General features: G+C 51.6%; 1 protein-coding gene across 1 annotated transcript; it reads right to left on the bottom strand.

Moving 5' to 3' along the window:
• Positions 1–463: 463 nt before the first annotated feature.
• Positions 464–4491, bottom strand: DBX1 (developing brain homeobox 1). Its single transcript, XM_007174819.2, has 4 exons — positions 4125–4491; positions 3375–3476; positions 1253–1455; positions 464–829 (listed from the first exon to the last, which is right to left on the bottom strand). The coding sequence occupies exons 1-4, from the start codon at positions 4489–4491 to the stop codon at positions 464–466; spliced, it is 1038 nt and encodes a 345-aa protein (XP_007174881.2).
• Between the last annotated feature and the right edge of the window lie 8757 nt (positions 4492–13248).

The raw sequence follows: 13248 nt of genomic DNA, 5'->3' as shown, positions 1-13248 counted from the left end.
GGTGGAGGTATCTAGGAAGTCAGGGGTCTTGAAGTTATATGCTTGATGTTGTGACTCCTATCTCGGTTTCCTACTTCAGAAAAGGTTTCTTACCTTATAGGGTTGTTGCTGCTGTAGACCAGCAGGGCCTGGCTCACAGCTAAACCCTGGCTGGGAGAGTGAACACCCCACTGTGTTGAAAATATCTTGCAATAAGGAAGCTAGACGGGGGCCCTCGCGGCAAAGTTAAGGCTGGGACCAAGACCTAAATTTAACTTATGCGGAGAGGGCTGTTGGTAGGTGGCGTGGGGCAAGGGAATGTCGTTGGGGGGCAATGGAAGGGGCCAGGGTGCCCTCGACGAGGCGACAGTTCTACAGCGGGGAGCCGCAGCGTCTGCGCAGCGGGGGCAAGTGAACACGCACCGAATCCCACCTCTTCAATTTCAAAGCACTTATAATCGGTACCCCGGGCGCGGGAGGGCTTCTAAGACACGGTGATCTCCTCCTCCTCGCCCTCCTCATCCTCCTCGGAGTCGGAGAAGTCCGAAGGTTTGTCGGGGCTGCCAGAGTGCGCGGGCGAGTGGGGCAGCGGCCCTTCGAGGCGCGGGTCCCGCAGGTGCCGAGGGTCGGAGGACGGGTGATGATAGGCCAGGCGGCGGCGGAGGCTGCCCGGGCCCTCGTCCTCCTCCTCGTCGTCGTCCCCGGGACCCTTCTGGCCCACGTCGCTGAGGTCCGGGTGCGGATTGAGTTTGGTGGGAAGGGTCTGCTCGCGGCAGCCCCCGCTAGACAGGAGCTCGCGCTCCTTGGAGTTCCGCCACTTCATGCGTCGGTTCTGGAACCAGATTTTCACCTGGGGCGAGAGGGGTGAGAGCCGGGGAGAAGCAGCTCTTAGCGCGGAACCCCCGCCGCCGCCGCCGCAAGTGGGCGGGAAGGAGGCCCCGTTCTTCCTCTCTTTGCCGGCTCCCCACCCGGTAAAGTGAGTTCGGACCGGAAGTGGCCCGCACCCTACCCCCACCAGCTCGGCTGCACGCACCTCTCGCCCTCTCTTCCGGCACCTGGCCCAGGTGGGCGGGGGTGGGGGAGACGCTGGGCGCGGGAGCGACGGGGCGGGGAGAGTGGCGGCCTATCGCGATAAGCCTCCGCGAAGCTGGCTCGTGCACTTACTCCCTCCCTGAACCTTACCGCGTCTGTACAATGGGACCTAAGCGGTTTCAGAGAACATGCCCGTTCGTACGATGCGTGGGGGGAGGGGCTCTGGGGAGACTGCCCTCACCTGTGAGTCTTTCAAGCCCAGCTTGGCCGCCAGCTTCTTGCGGTCGGGCTTGCTGATGTACTTCTGCTTCTGGAACATCTTCTCCAGCGCCTTGCGCTGCACGTCGGAGAACACGGCTCGACGCAGCATGCCCCTGCGAGGCTTGCCGCGGGCGGCCAGTGGCCAGGAGAAGGTCCCCGGGATGGGCACGACGCTGGAGGACGCTGCGGAGGCCAGGGGTGCGAGGTGAGTGAGTGGGCGGTGGCCCGCCCGGGCCGGTGGCGTCCGCCCCACCATTGCGGCCTCCTTAGGTTTTTCTCTCTGATCCCTTCATCTCTTTAAAGCTCTCCTTTTTCTCCCCCTGGAGAACAGGCTACGAACCTACAAACCTGCGAGAGTGAAAGGCGCTTTCTGCCCAAATAACTTTCCCTTTCAACCGTGCAAACCCGGATTAGGTAAAACCACGGAAACACAGAAAAGACCCCCCACAATAGCCTATTTCGTTTTTCCATTCAACGGTCTCAGGGAAACTAACTTGCGTGCATCAGCTAATATAGCTGCAGAAAAAAGTAAATTGTAAAAATAAAGTAGCCAGCCACTGGGTTCCCCCCTAAGCTTTTAACACGTTTGTGGCTTTTGCATTCTTTAGATGAAAACGAGGTGATTTACTGATTTGATAGAGAGGAGAAAATCCGCTTTGGATTTTTTATGTTTTGAAAAAATCCAATCAGTATTCATCTTTTTTTATATTAATCTTTCCTCCCCTCCCCCACAAAACGTAAAGAATTCGGCCAGAATACATGAAAAGTGGCAGCTAATTAGCACATTGACCGCTTCCCAATGGGTATTGGCATGATAAAAGGGGGGAGAGTTTCGCTTTAAGGGAGAAAAAAAAAAACCCAAAAGAAACAGAGACTCTAATGAAGCGTGAATGGTAATTGTGTAGTAATGAACTAACAGAAAAAGACTAAGGACAAGCAGCGAAAGCCATATATTACTGGGACAAAAGAGATTTACACTTTCAAACTAAACACAACTGCAGGCCAAGACCATTGGGAGAATACTGATGGCAGAGGCTTCTCTTCCCCGAATCATTTTCATTAAATGGACATGAAAAGCTATTTATAAAGCTCGGGTTGTTTTTGTTAGCGCATTGAGATGGGGGAGAAAGGGAGCAAATTCCATTATCAGCAGTAGCATGAATGGTGAGGGGGGGTGAATTCTCTCTCCCCCTTTCAAAAATCAATTGCTTGTTTCTTTCGCTGATATTTGGAAGTGCTGTCGAGGTTCTACCCATCCCCCAACGACCATGCCCAGTCTCTCTTCCCTTTATAAGAGTTCCTGTCTCCTTAATCTTGACCAGCTGCAGAGTTTTTGAGCCATAGTTTGAGTCACCACTGGGATTCCAGGATGAAAACGTCCTGGAACCTGTTTAAGGTGATTCTCCTTTAAACCGGGACCCTATTATGGGCTTCCCTCCGACTTATTTTACGAGCTCTAGGATCTTTAAAACGGTATGGCGGTGGGGGGACGGTATGAGAAAGAGTTTGGGAAATCAGGTTGGAAATAGAAGGTTGGGGTTGTGGGAGGATCTAGTCCCCCTCCCCCTGGGCGACCCCAGGCATCCCACACAAGAGGGCACCCCATGTGGTCTTGTGAAAAGCCTGAAGCCCTGAATGAGTCTTAAAGAGAAATTAGCCCCGGCTGGTAGGTGTCTCTCGGCGGCTTGGAGGGGCGAGGGTTGGTCTGTGTGTGGCTGCCCGGAGGAGCTGACCAATTGGTCATGGTGCTGAAACCTTTGTGGAGAATCGTGGCCAAGTGCACTGACTCTGTGGGAAAACGGCGGCGTGAAGGGATGCCAACAGCTCCTCGCCGGGAAGGGGACCGCCTCAAATTTGGACCATGACAATTCCTGCTAATTTGTAGAGCAGGGAATTGGTGCAAAGTGTCAAGCAGTCACTGCTTGTGCTAAATAGGGCATCAAATTGGCGCGACGGATTCGTGAATGTTGTACGCCTTGCAACCTCTGAACCGGAGCGTAACCCCGTGGGGTGGACGGAGAAATATGGCTTCGGGGCAGGGAGCGACGGGGTGGGGCTGGGACGACGCCCAGCCTCCTGAAAGGAAGGGGGGTGAGACCTACCTGGGAAATAAGAAGATCTGATGAAAGGCTGGAAGGAGCCTTCAAAGTAGGGAAAGGCGAAGGTCTTGGGAGGGACACTCTGGAGCAAGGCGGGGGACGTTTCTGGGAGAGAGTGAGGAAAGGAGGAAGAGAAGGAGGGAGACAGGGAATTTGATTAAGTACATGATTATTGTACAGCACAGTGAATACACGACATGATTAACCTTTCGGCTGGTGTCAAAGGCATCTTACTCAATGTACTGACACAGTAAAGTAAACCTTTTCCTAACACTGTCTCTATCTGTGGAACCCCCTCCCCCAGTAGTCCTCAGCGCCCTCCCCCCCCCCCAATGTCATCCTAGGCACTAACGAGATAGAAGAACTGGTGGGGGGGGGAGAAAAGAATTGCAGATCGATAATACTTGCTAAGCTAGTAAATATATTGTCTTGGGTTTAACAAAAACTGGCTTTCAGAAGCTCAAGGACAGAAACGCAGACGTCCAGGGGCGTGCGCGCAATTTCACTGCGCCAGGGAACTGTGCGCGCTCGGACTGTAGGTGTTCAAATTCATTCTGAGGGTGGGGCGAACCTGGAGGCTTTTCTTCCCGGGAATCGTCTTAACCTAAGTCTCACATTGCTTGACAGTGGGGCCTCGGGGATCTTGCGTACGTGTGTGCACTGCTGTGAGCGTGGGTACCCGCTGCGTGTGGGAAACTGAGGTCAGAAGGACTCTGCATCTAGACCGGCCCTTAGCGTTTTGCTTTCACTTACCAGTTCTGGGCGCCGAAGAAAGGATGGCGTTCACTCCAAACTTCAGAAACGTGGGCTCGCTGGCAGGGGAGACGGCCGTCTGCGGTGAGCCGCCCCGCCGGCTGCCTGGCCCCGGGGAGCCCAGGTCCGAGGCCCCTGTGTCTGTGAGAGCCGCAGGGGCCCCCTGCCTAGGGGGCGACATGCTGGCGGTGGGCACGCTGCGGGGCAGGTAGGCGGGGGGTCGGCTGATGCGGATCAGATCCTCCACCAGGAAGCTCGAGTGGCCGGAAAATGCCGACTGCAGGGACTGGGGCAATGTTAAGGTGGGCGTGGGGCGCAAGAGGCTGGGGTACCCGGCTGGGGGCGCGAGGAGGCCGGGGAACATCATGTTAGGCGAGGGGCGGGCGGAAAAACCCTTCTTCCAGTGGCCAGAGGGTAAATGCTGGGCTTCCCGCCCCTCCCGCCCTCTCTCTTGGGCTTAGCAAATGTCTTCTAGTAACGATCCCACTTGGGTGTCTGCGAGTCCTCCTCGGTCCTCCCGTCGAGGTGATGGTTTTATAGTGGCCCGCCCGTTAAAGCGTTTTGAAAAGTGACAGCTCTGACAATGAAGTTCAACAAAGTTCTCCACTCGAGCTTCATTCGCCGGAGGCTCTGGGCGCGCTGATTGGCGCAGGGGTGCAATTTATGATTGGATTAGTCTTCATAAGCATGGCCCGCACAATGGGCTGGCAACAAAGGCTGGCGCGCATCAATTCTGCGTATCGACCGCCTCTTTGCAATACAGTGCGCCCCCAAAGCTCTCGCCGGGAGTTTTTGTTCGGAAGCAACACCCGGGCTAATTAAATGCCTATTTAGAAGTTTCAGATGACATCTTGCCTCATAGAAAAGGAATTATTTAAAGAATGCACTAAATTTATTTGCAGCTCCCCTGCTGAGCCTGGAAAATAAATCAATAAATATTCATAGAAATTCATCTCCAGGCAATCAGCAAAATAATCCTCCCCCCTTGTGGGGAGGGCAATGGAAAATTTCAAGTCAGTGAACATGAAAATATACTCCCTCTTTGGTCTCTGCCCTATACATTACTCCAGCTGAGGCATAAAGCAGATGTGATAGGTGGGTTAAATAAATGTGGGGTAGGGGAGTGCCGTTCTAATAACCCAGGGAGACTTGAAATTGATGCTTTGGGGCTATTGGATGTGCGTCCCTAGGATTGGAGGGGGGAGGTCTTGATTTGAGTTATTTCATGTTGGGAAACTAATTGAGATTGAGAGAGTTAGTGGATACCTGAATAGTAATATGACTCTCCTGCAAACTCCCAGCAACTTAGAAAACGATTTTCAGCGACGTATCTTTATAAGTGTCACTGAGGAACAAACGGCAGTTCACCCGGGGGTGGATCAGAGGAGAGCATCGAAAAGGGGCAAGGCAGCCGGATTCCATTCCCAAGGGCTTACCTCTGCTGGAAGCTGCCTCAGGCAAGGACACCTGGACGCTGTGGGTGCTCTGCTGGCTCTTTTCTAACCTCTAGAAGCCCTCGGCAGTTTCAGTAGAAACTCACAGCCTGGACTTTTAAAAACACAGCAGCGAAGGTTGGGATTTGTCCCGAGAGAGTCCTACCCATTGCGGGTGCTTAACCCGGCCAAAGTTTTGCTGCTTCTTCATCAACTGCAATGTACAAACACGTGAAAACAGCACGAAGGACGCGGTTCCCAAAAATGTTGGTCCACATCAGGAAAGACGATTCTTACTTAATTTGGTGCCTCAAATGAGAATCTTCCTGTAGACAGTACTTTGTTTTCTGCTGGGTTGGGGCTGGGGTGGCGCTGAGCCTCAATTCCGTTTCTCAGCTCGGCTAGATAACAGATGTGTAAAATGTCCCATTCATTTCTTTAGTGTGGCTGAACCTCCCCAAAGAGAAGTGTGCAGCCCGCCAGGCCGCCCTGATCCTATTAACCATGAACTAACTGTCACCTTCAGCTGGTTTTCCTTTTTTGCTTTTTAACACAAAGCTTTCTCAAAAATCTTATTAACCAGCTTTATTTCTCTCGATGGTTTTGTTCAGGGCGTTTTGTGTTGATGATCTCCATGTCGCTGCTTTAACCATTCAATAAAAGTGCATCTGCGATTTATATCACATTAAACCAGAGATGGAGCCTGCTAAAGCTCTCCCTTGATTCAGATTAAAAAGTTATTTAGGTCGGGCTCTGGAGCCGAATTAATGCTCCAACATGACGCAAGTACGGAGTTTCTGAGCCCAAGACTGTTTATGGAGGCATTCTGGGCAGCAAGCCCTGGAAAACCACTAAGGAAAGAACAACTGTTAAATAAGTGGCTATTTAAATATGGGAAATGCGTTGCTCAAGTTAACTGGAGTCCCCTGGAAACGAAAGAGACAGGTCTTTGGAGAACTTCAAATGTTCCTCTTTTTGAAGCTTTGCCATAAAATAGGGGAGAAAAAGTCGAAAGTATTTGAACACCTGTGCTCTAACCTTGCCACAGAGTTTTCATTCGCTATCACCCCTCCCCACCAACTGCTTTCTGGAAGCAGGAGGACCAGCTCTGGTTTTTGCATTCTCTCCCTCCTTGTCTTCTCTTCTTTTTCCCCTCTTCATTCCCTTCCTCCTCCTCCTCCTCCTGCACTCCCTCCCTCCTTCCTCCCATACCCCCCTTCCAGGAGCGGTTGCCAGTTCCCGGAAGGAGGAAAGCCTGGACTAGAGGTGTTGGGTTTCCCATCAAGGAAGTCGGGGTGTAGCTCAGGGGTATAGCATTTGACTGCAGTCTACTGGAAGATAGAGCCTACATTTGCAGGGTTTTGTATTGAGGGGCGGTAAGGACTCAAAGCCAGTCTAAGGCACTTCCTGACCCCCCACCTCCTTCCCTAGACCTCCTCTCCAGCTGAGGTATTTCCCTGGGTGTAGTTTTTACAGTTACTATCTTGACAATTGCCACGCTCCTTGGCTCCCACCCTTACACACACACACACACACACACCCCGGCCATTCTGCCTCACTCTAGACTAACTGCTGCTAATGTCTCTTCTTTTAAAAGGGGGGCCTGGGGCTTCCCTGGTGGCGCAGTGGTTGAGAATCTGCCTGCTAATGCAGGGGACACGGGTTCGAGCCCTGGTCTGGGAAGATCCCACATGCCACGGAGCAGCTGGGCCCGTGAGCCACAATTGCTGAGCCTGCGCGTCTGGAGCCTGTGCCCCGCGACGGGAGGGGCCGCGATAGAGAAAGGCCCGCGCACCGCGATGAAGGGCGGTCCCCGCACCGCGATGAAGAGTGGCCCCCGCTTGCCGCAACTGGAGAAAGCCCTCGCACGAACCGAAGACCCAACACAGCCAAAAATAAATAAATAAATAAATAAATAAGAAAATCCTTTAAAAAAAAAAAAAAAAAAAGGGAGGCCTGACATTTTTTGGAAGATGGGTCAACCCCTTGCTGCGATCCACGTGTTCTTGGCCTCCAGCGGTCCATCTCCATAGCCTTTTTGACTTTTTCCAAGGGGAAGAGTGAAGGCGGGGGCGAGGGCTGGCGGCCCGTGAAAAGGCAAAATAAATCCTAAGGAAGCAAGAAATCGGACGAAAGGATCTTATTTTAAGTGATTTCCTTGAACGCGTCTTTTCAAACTGCGCCATAGCCTAAGGGACTGCTCAGCCGGCGGCTGCGGCTAAGACCTGTGACTAATGCCGTTTGACCTGAGCCCTTGGGGTTTTGTTCGTCCTGCCATTCATTGTAATGTCGTTATCTTCAAGTTTATTTCAGAGAAGTCACTAGCGTCCTCTCTCCCAGAGCGGGACTTTCTGTCTGTTTCTCTTTCAGGGGAAATAAAGACGGGAGGGGAAAAGAGAGAATCGGAGGCGCCGGTTGGGGTGCAGATCCTCGCCTGTGCCGCGGGCGCCGCCGCTCGCTGGGGGAAGGCCTCAGTAGAGGCAGCCGAGGCCCCCGGGGCCTTCGAGGCCAAAGCCGCCGGAGCCTCCCTGGGAAGGCAGGAAGGGCTCCCGGAACCCGTCTGGGGTTTCTTCCCCGCCGCCACGCCCCCGGGGCCTTGGATAACTGTCGGGTCCCTGCCCGATGCGCCGGGGTCTGGCCATGGCGCACCCTCTCCTGTGTGGGTCGAGGCGTGGGCGCCTGCCCCGGGTAAGTGCAGGCCACCCATGGGGAGGCGAAGTGCCTGAGAAGTAGAGAGTGGCTTGATATATTATTCCTCGCCTTCCGAAAAGATAACGAACTTAAGTTCGGGAAGACTGGGACCCCAGGGTCGCACTTTGCAAGGGTTCAAACCCCCAGGCCGTGGCGCTTCCGACCGGAGCCGCCAACAGAGAATGCTTTGAAAGTTTGGCAGGCTGCAGGGTGGCGGTGGCGTCGGAATTAGCACCCGCCTCCTGGCTTCTGCCGTCCCAGGGAAAAAGAGGGAGCTGATGCGCGAGGCAAAGGAGGAGGGCGGCGCGGCTCGGGCTGTAAGAGCTTTCCTACAGCCCCAGCTCTTTAGGCGAGCCGCTCTATTAAGACACCTCTAAGGGGTTCACCTTCAGAATAGGCCACAGGGAGCTACCGGCCGCCCCAGCCCTTTCTAGCATCTCCCCGCACCGCTCATTCCTTTCACACTCACTCCCCCCTTTTTCCTTGAAAATCCTTCTATTGTGCCAATCAAGCAGATGGTTTGCAGGAAATATAGCTTGGCCTTGCTGACCGAAACTAATTTTAACTAGCTTTCCAAGCCTGAAACGTTTGTTTTGCTCTTACAAAATAGCCCCCAAAACAGCTGGCAAGGGTGAATTAAACCCATTAAAGACACATTTATAAGAAATTATATTCACATAGATTGCCTGAGCCCCCTTGTGCAGCCTAAGAGGGGAGAGGAGCGCATTTAAATGAAAATGTCGCTGAAAGCGCCCCTCCTTAACGTAGCCTGAAAGTCTCAAAAACATTTTACTAAATAGATTAACTTGACTATTGTCTTGCATCACATTTATCAGCTTCATTAAGTGAATAGCTGAACAAATATATTACGCATGCATGAAAAGCTCTTTTTCGAAGCGCCTCATTGTGTCCTCAGCCCTGACAGGTGGTTAACTGTGTGTTGTGTTTTTTTGTGGGTTTTTTGTGGGTTTTTTTCTTTTCTTTTTTTTTTTTTTTAACCCGAAGAAAGAGGGTGTCTTTAGAGCAGGGCTGTGCGCAGGCCCGGCTTGGTGGGAGTTTAACTGGCTGCTTGGGCCCTGCCGCCCAGTGATATTAGCACCGTGAGATGTTGGCAGAGGCGATCTGAGCCCATTCAAGATAATCAAAATTAAATTTTGGTGAGCCGAGCCTTGAGTGCTTTTTCTCTCCATCACTCCCACCTCCTTGTCTCGGAAATTAATTTTATAATGCTTCTTTTCAAAGCTGATGTCCGCCCCCCCTCCCAAAAGTAAATTGCCTTTGCGTTTCCTTGATTAACCGGCTCTCCGCAGACTGCAGTGTTAAATATCCTTTTAACTCACATTTGGATCCATTTCACTTTACTGTGTGTATTTGGGGAAAGTCCTTGTCTCCCAGGCCTCAGTGTTCCTGTGTGGGAAACAAGGGACTAGGGCCCTAGAAAGCTCTCTAAGGGCCCTTTCAGGTCTGACCTTCTAAGGTTTAAAAATTCTCTGCTCTTTGTCACCCCACTGCGGGTCCCAACCCAGCAGCTCCCAGCGTCTGGCCTCCACCTGGAGGACCTGAAAGACTGCATTTCCGGGTACTAGGGGCGAGCCCTGAGTGGAGGGAAGAAGCGCGGAGTGAGCTGGAGGCTTCAGTGCAGATCGACTGGGTTTCTGCTCCTTGGGTCTCAAGATCCACTAGGAGCCCTTAAGTGCTGGGCCCTCGCATCCCACCCAGCATCCCGCCCCGCATCCCTCCCTGCGGCGGACTTCTCTTCAGTCCTGGTCCCGCAAAGAGGTGTGGCCTGATGCCAGGTGTAAAACAGGAGGTGTTGCTCCCTGCCTCGTTCCCCTGGTCCTGGGAGTTGCTTTTCAGCCTCTTTAATTACTCCTTGCGCTCCCCGCCCCCCTCGCCCCCCATGAACCCCTTCCTCGCCTGCCCCCGCTCCAGCTTTTTTCCCCTTCCCCTCGTCTCAAGCTGAAACTATTGGTTTCCTGTCCCAGAATCTTGGAGGGGCGCTGAGTGGGAAACCACATAGGATCTTTCTCTGGACCTGAAAGAGCCGGCTTTTGTCGACGGTGGGAGGGAGAAGAGAGGGAATATATCTATTCCACCTTCTCAGCCCCCAAGGACTCAGGGATGGGTAGCAGGTGCCTCTTAGCGAGGCTGGGTTTGCGTTGGGCTGGAGGTGGCCCTAGAGGGAGTTGTCAGTCTAGCGAGTTGGGTGGCAGATCCTGGAGAAATGGATGCCACCACCTACGACCGCCACCCACACTTCAAGAATAGAGGATTCTGAGAAGACTGGTCTTGTTTACGTGCAGTGGCTGTGTGAAGTCGGTGCTGCCAGATTTATACCAGTCTTTCAAGCTATCTCTGGGGAGCTCGCTGTCTCGATATTAAACCTTAATCTTGTCCAACATTTAAGAACCCACAAGGGAAAAAGACTTTTGCCTATGGACTGAGATTCTGTTTCCCAAACCAGAATCTTGTTTCACCTTCTCCTTTTTCATGTTAAAGAAACCAGATGGCATGTTTTCAGACATAGAAGGAAGAGGAGTCATTTTAGATCTAGAGCCAGTTGGTTGCAGAAGGTGGGGGAGGTGGGGGGAGGGAGCATCTGAGGCTAAACATTCCAAATTCTTCAGCTCATCTTTGAAATGTCCCTTTTGGGACAAAGAGGTATTTTTCTAATCCAGTTACTCATGGGAGGATTAGAGGTAAGACTGCTAGTTCTTTATAATGTAGTAAAAATTCATTTTAAAAATTATTTTTCTTCTAACAGGAAGTGAGTCTTGATTTGGTCAGAGGAGGGACCTATCAGAGAGAGAGGCCGTTTGGAACCATGAGTCAATACTTGAGAGAGAAGTATTCTGATGTGTATGGGGCTCTAAGTTGCTGAAGGTTTGTTTTGCCTGAGGCTGAGATGGGTTTAGAGGTTATTGCAGGAAAGAGAGAAGGATAAGTCCACCAAGACTTTTGCCTGCTCTGCAGTTCTGCTTAGTCAGTGTAGGGAAGCAAGAGGGAAGCATGAGAGAATGTGACATTCCTCTTACTTGGGGAAGGGATGGGGGGAAATAGCCTTATTTTAGGGTGTTCCCTATACTGCACGAAGGCCTTAAGACTAACTGCCAGCTGCTGTCTACAGGAGGAAAATCAAAACATTCCCTAGCCTGCTTACCCTCCTCCAGTATCAACTTTTCCCTCTAACTGCAGAGAGAAAAAGATAGTCATCAGACAGAAATGCCTTCCATTTCCTTCCTGCCGGCTTACTCTCCATTCTATTCACATCTCCACCGAGTCAGGTCCTCTCCTGCCTCCTTGGGGACAGTGTTAGTTATTTAATCTCCGTTTGCCCTTCCAAATCCACCTCCTACTCCTTCTCCCCCTTCTTTTATCCTAAGAGACTGGCAAAATGCATCTAGGGAAATGCATTGACACCAGCATACCCTGCTGGTTGGTTTCTTCTGCTTTGCTTCAGTTAGTGGGAGGCAATGGCACCAACTCAAGGATACGAGGAGAGAAAAGTTGGGGTATTTCTTCCTCTCACTCCCTTCTTTTTTAAAAATTTATTTATTTTATCCATTTATTTTTGGCTGCGTTGGGTCTTAATTGCTGTGCGTGGGCTTTCTCTAGCTGCGGTGTGCCGGGGCTACTCTTTGTCGGCTTAGCTGCTCCGCAGCATGTGGGATCCTCCCGGACCAGGGCTCGAACCCGCGTCCCCTGCACTGGCAGGCAGACTCTCAACCACTGCGCCACCAGGGAAGCCCCCTCCCGCTCCCTTCTTGCTTTGTTGCATTTCTGTGAATAACTGTAGCTGCAGCTCCCAAGCTCACTGGGCCCTGCGATATAATAGCTTTCCACTTTTGCTAGTCTTTGGGTGCATTAACATTCCTTGTTTATTCCCTTAACCTCACCTGCGCTTCTGTTAAGTGGTTCCTTCATTGGAAATATTTGCTGCTGAACTCCTGACTGATACAAGGACCTTGTTTTTCATTGTCCTCTCTGTCTATAGCTTCAATACCCCCTTCACCACAGGTTCTTTCAAACTGTGCTCATTTCAAAAGGACCGTGTCTTGACCTTATGTCCATTTCTAACTGCATCTTTTTACAGACTTCCTCTAACTTTTGTGAGGCCTGAGACAAAACTATAGATGGAAGTCTGTGGCCCACCCTACTCCACTTCCCACTCTGACTCCATTCTACATCATGAAGGGCCATGCATCCAAGAGTGTGGACACCTGGTCCACTTATCCAAGATCCATCCATATCCCCTGCACCCTCTCCAAACAGCCAGAGGTTTAAGGATGGGCATGCCTCAGGTTTAGGGATGGGCACACTAGTGACATTGTCCACTCATGGGAAGATAGACCTAGGAGAGGCTTATGTAGTCTTTGAAAACAGGCTTGGTTCCACTTGGGTAAAGAATTCCAGAGCCTAAAAGGGAGCATATAGGCTCTAGGTGAGCACGTCCCTTTGGCCACATGGACATGGGTGGAGCTGGAGAGGAGCCAGACTGGGGCCCTTTCTGAAGTTCAGGGCCCACACAAGTTCCCTGTTTGTCCTGGTCGAAGCATGGTAGTTCTTTCACAACCAGACTTTTTTGAAAAGCAACATCTAACCTTGCTTTCTCCTATTCTTGCCACCTTCATGACCTTTCTCAACCTGCTGCCACCACATTCCACTGAGATGGATTTGTTAGTGTCATTGATGCCAGCCCTGTTGGCAGAGTCAATGATCTTCTCTAATTCTATGTGGCCTGCCTACAGCATTTGTCACTGTGGACCTCTCCCTTCTTGGCTTCATGGTTTTCTTTTTCTTCCTCAGACTGTTCCTTCTTGCTCTATTTGTGAACTCTCTTTTCTCTGCTAAGCCCTTAGATGGTAACATTATTCTGGGTTCTGACTTTGGCTCTTCCCCCAGACAGTTATTGAAATTCTGCTTATTACTTATTCTACCCCTGTTGAACTACATGCACTTCCCTAATTATGCCCCACTCTCTCAAACCCCAGTGCCTTTGT

This window comes from Balaenoptera acutorostrata, chromosome 9 (genome assembly GCF_949987535.1).
Source record: "Balaenoptera acutorostrata chromosome 9, mBalAcu1.1, whole genome shotgun sequence".
Taxonomy (NCBI): Eukaryota; Metazoa; Chordata; class Mammalia; order Artiodactyla; family Balaenopteridae; genus Balaenoptera; species Balaenoptera acutorostrata.
This window is presented reverse-complemented; position numbering and strand designations above follow the sequence as displayed.

Bases quoted from the DNA above. Each gene is read 5' to 3' on its own strand.
- DBX1 (XM_007174819.2), bottom strand. From the start codon at position 4,491: ATGATGTTCCCCGGCCTCCTCGCGCCCCCAGCCGGGTACCCCAGCCTC. The intron at 1,456-3,374 runs GTAGGTCTCACC...TGGCCTCCGCAG, and splicing joins CAGATCTTCTTATTTCCCAG to CGTCCTCCAGCGTCGTGCCC. The intron at 830-1,252 runs GTGAGGGCAGTC...CTCTCGCCCCAG, and splicing joins TGGGCTTGAAAGACTCACAG to GTGAAAATCTGGTTCCAGAA.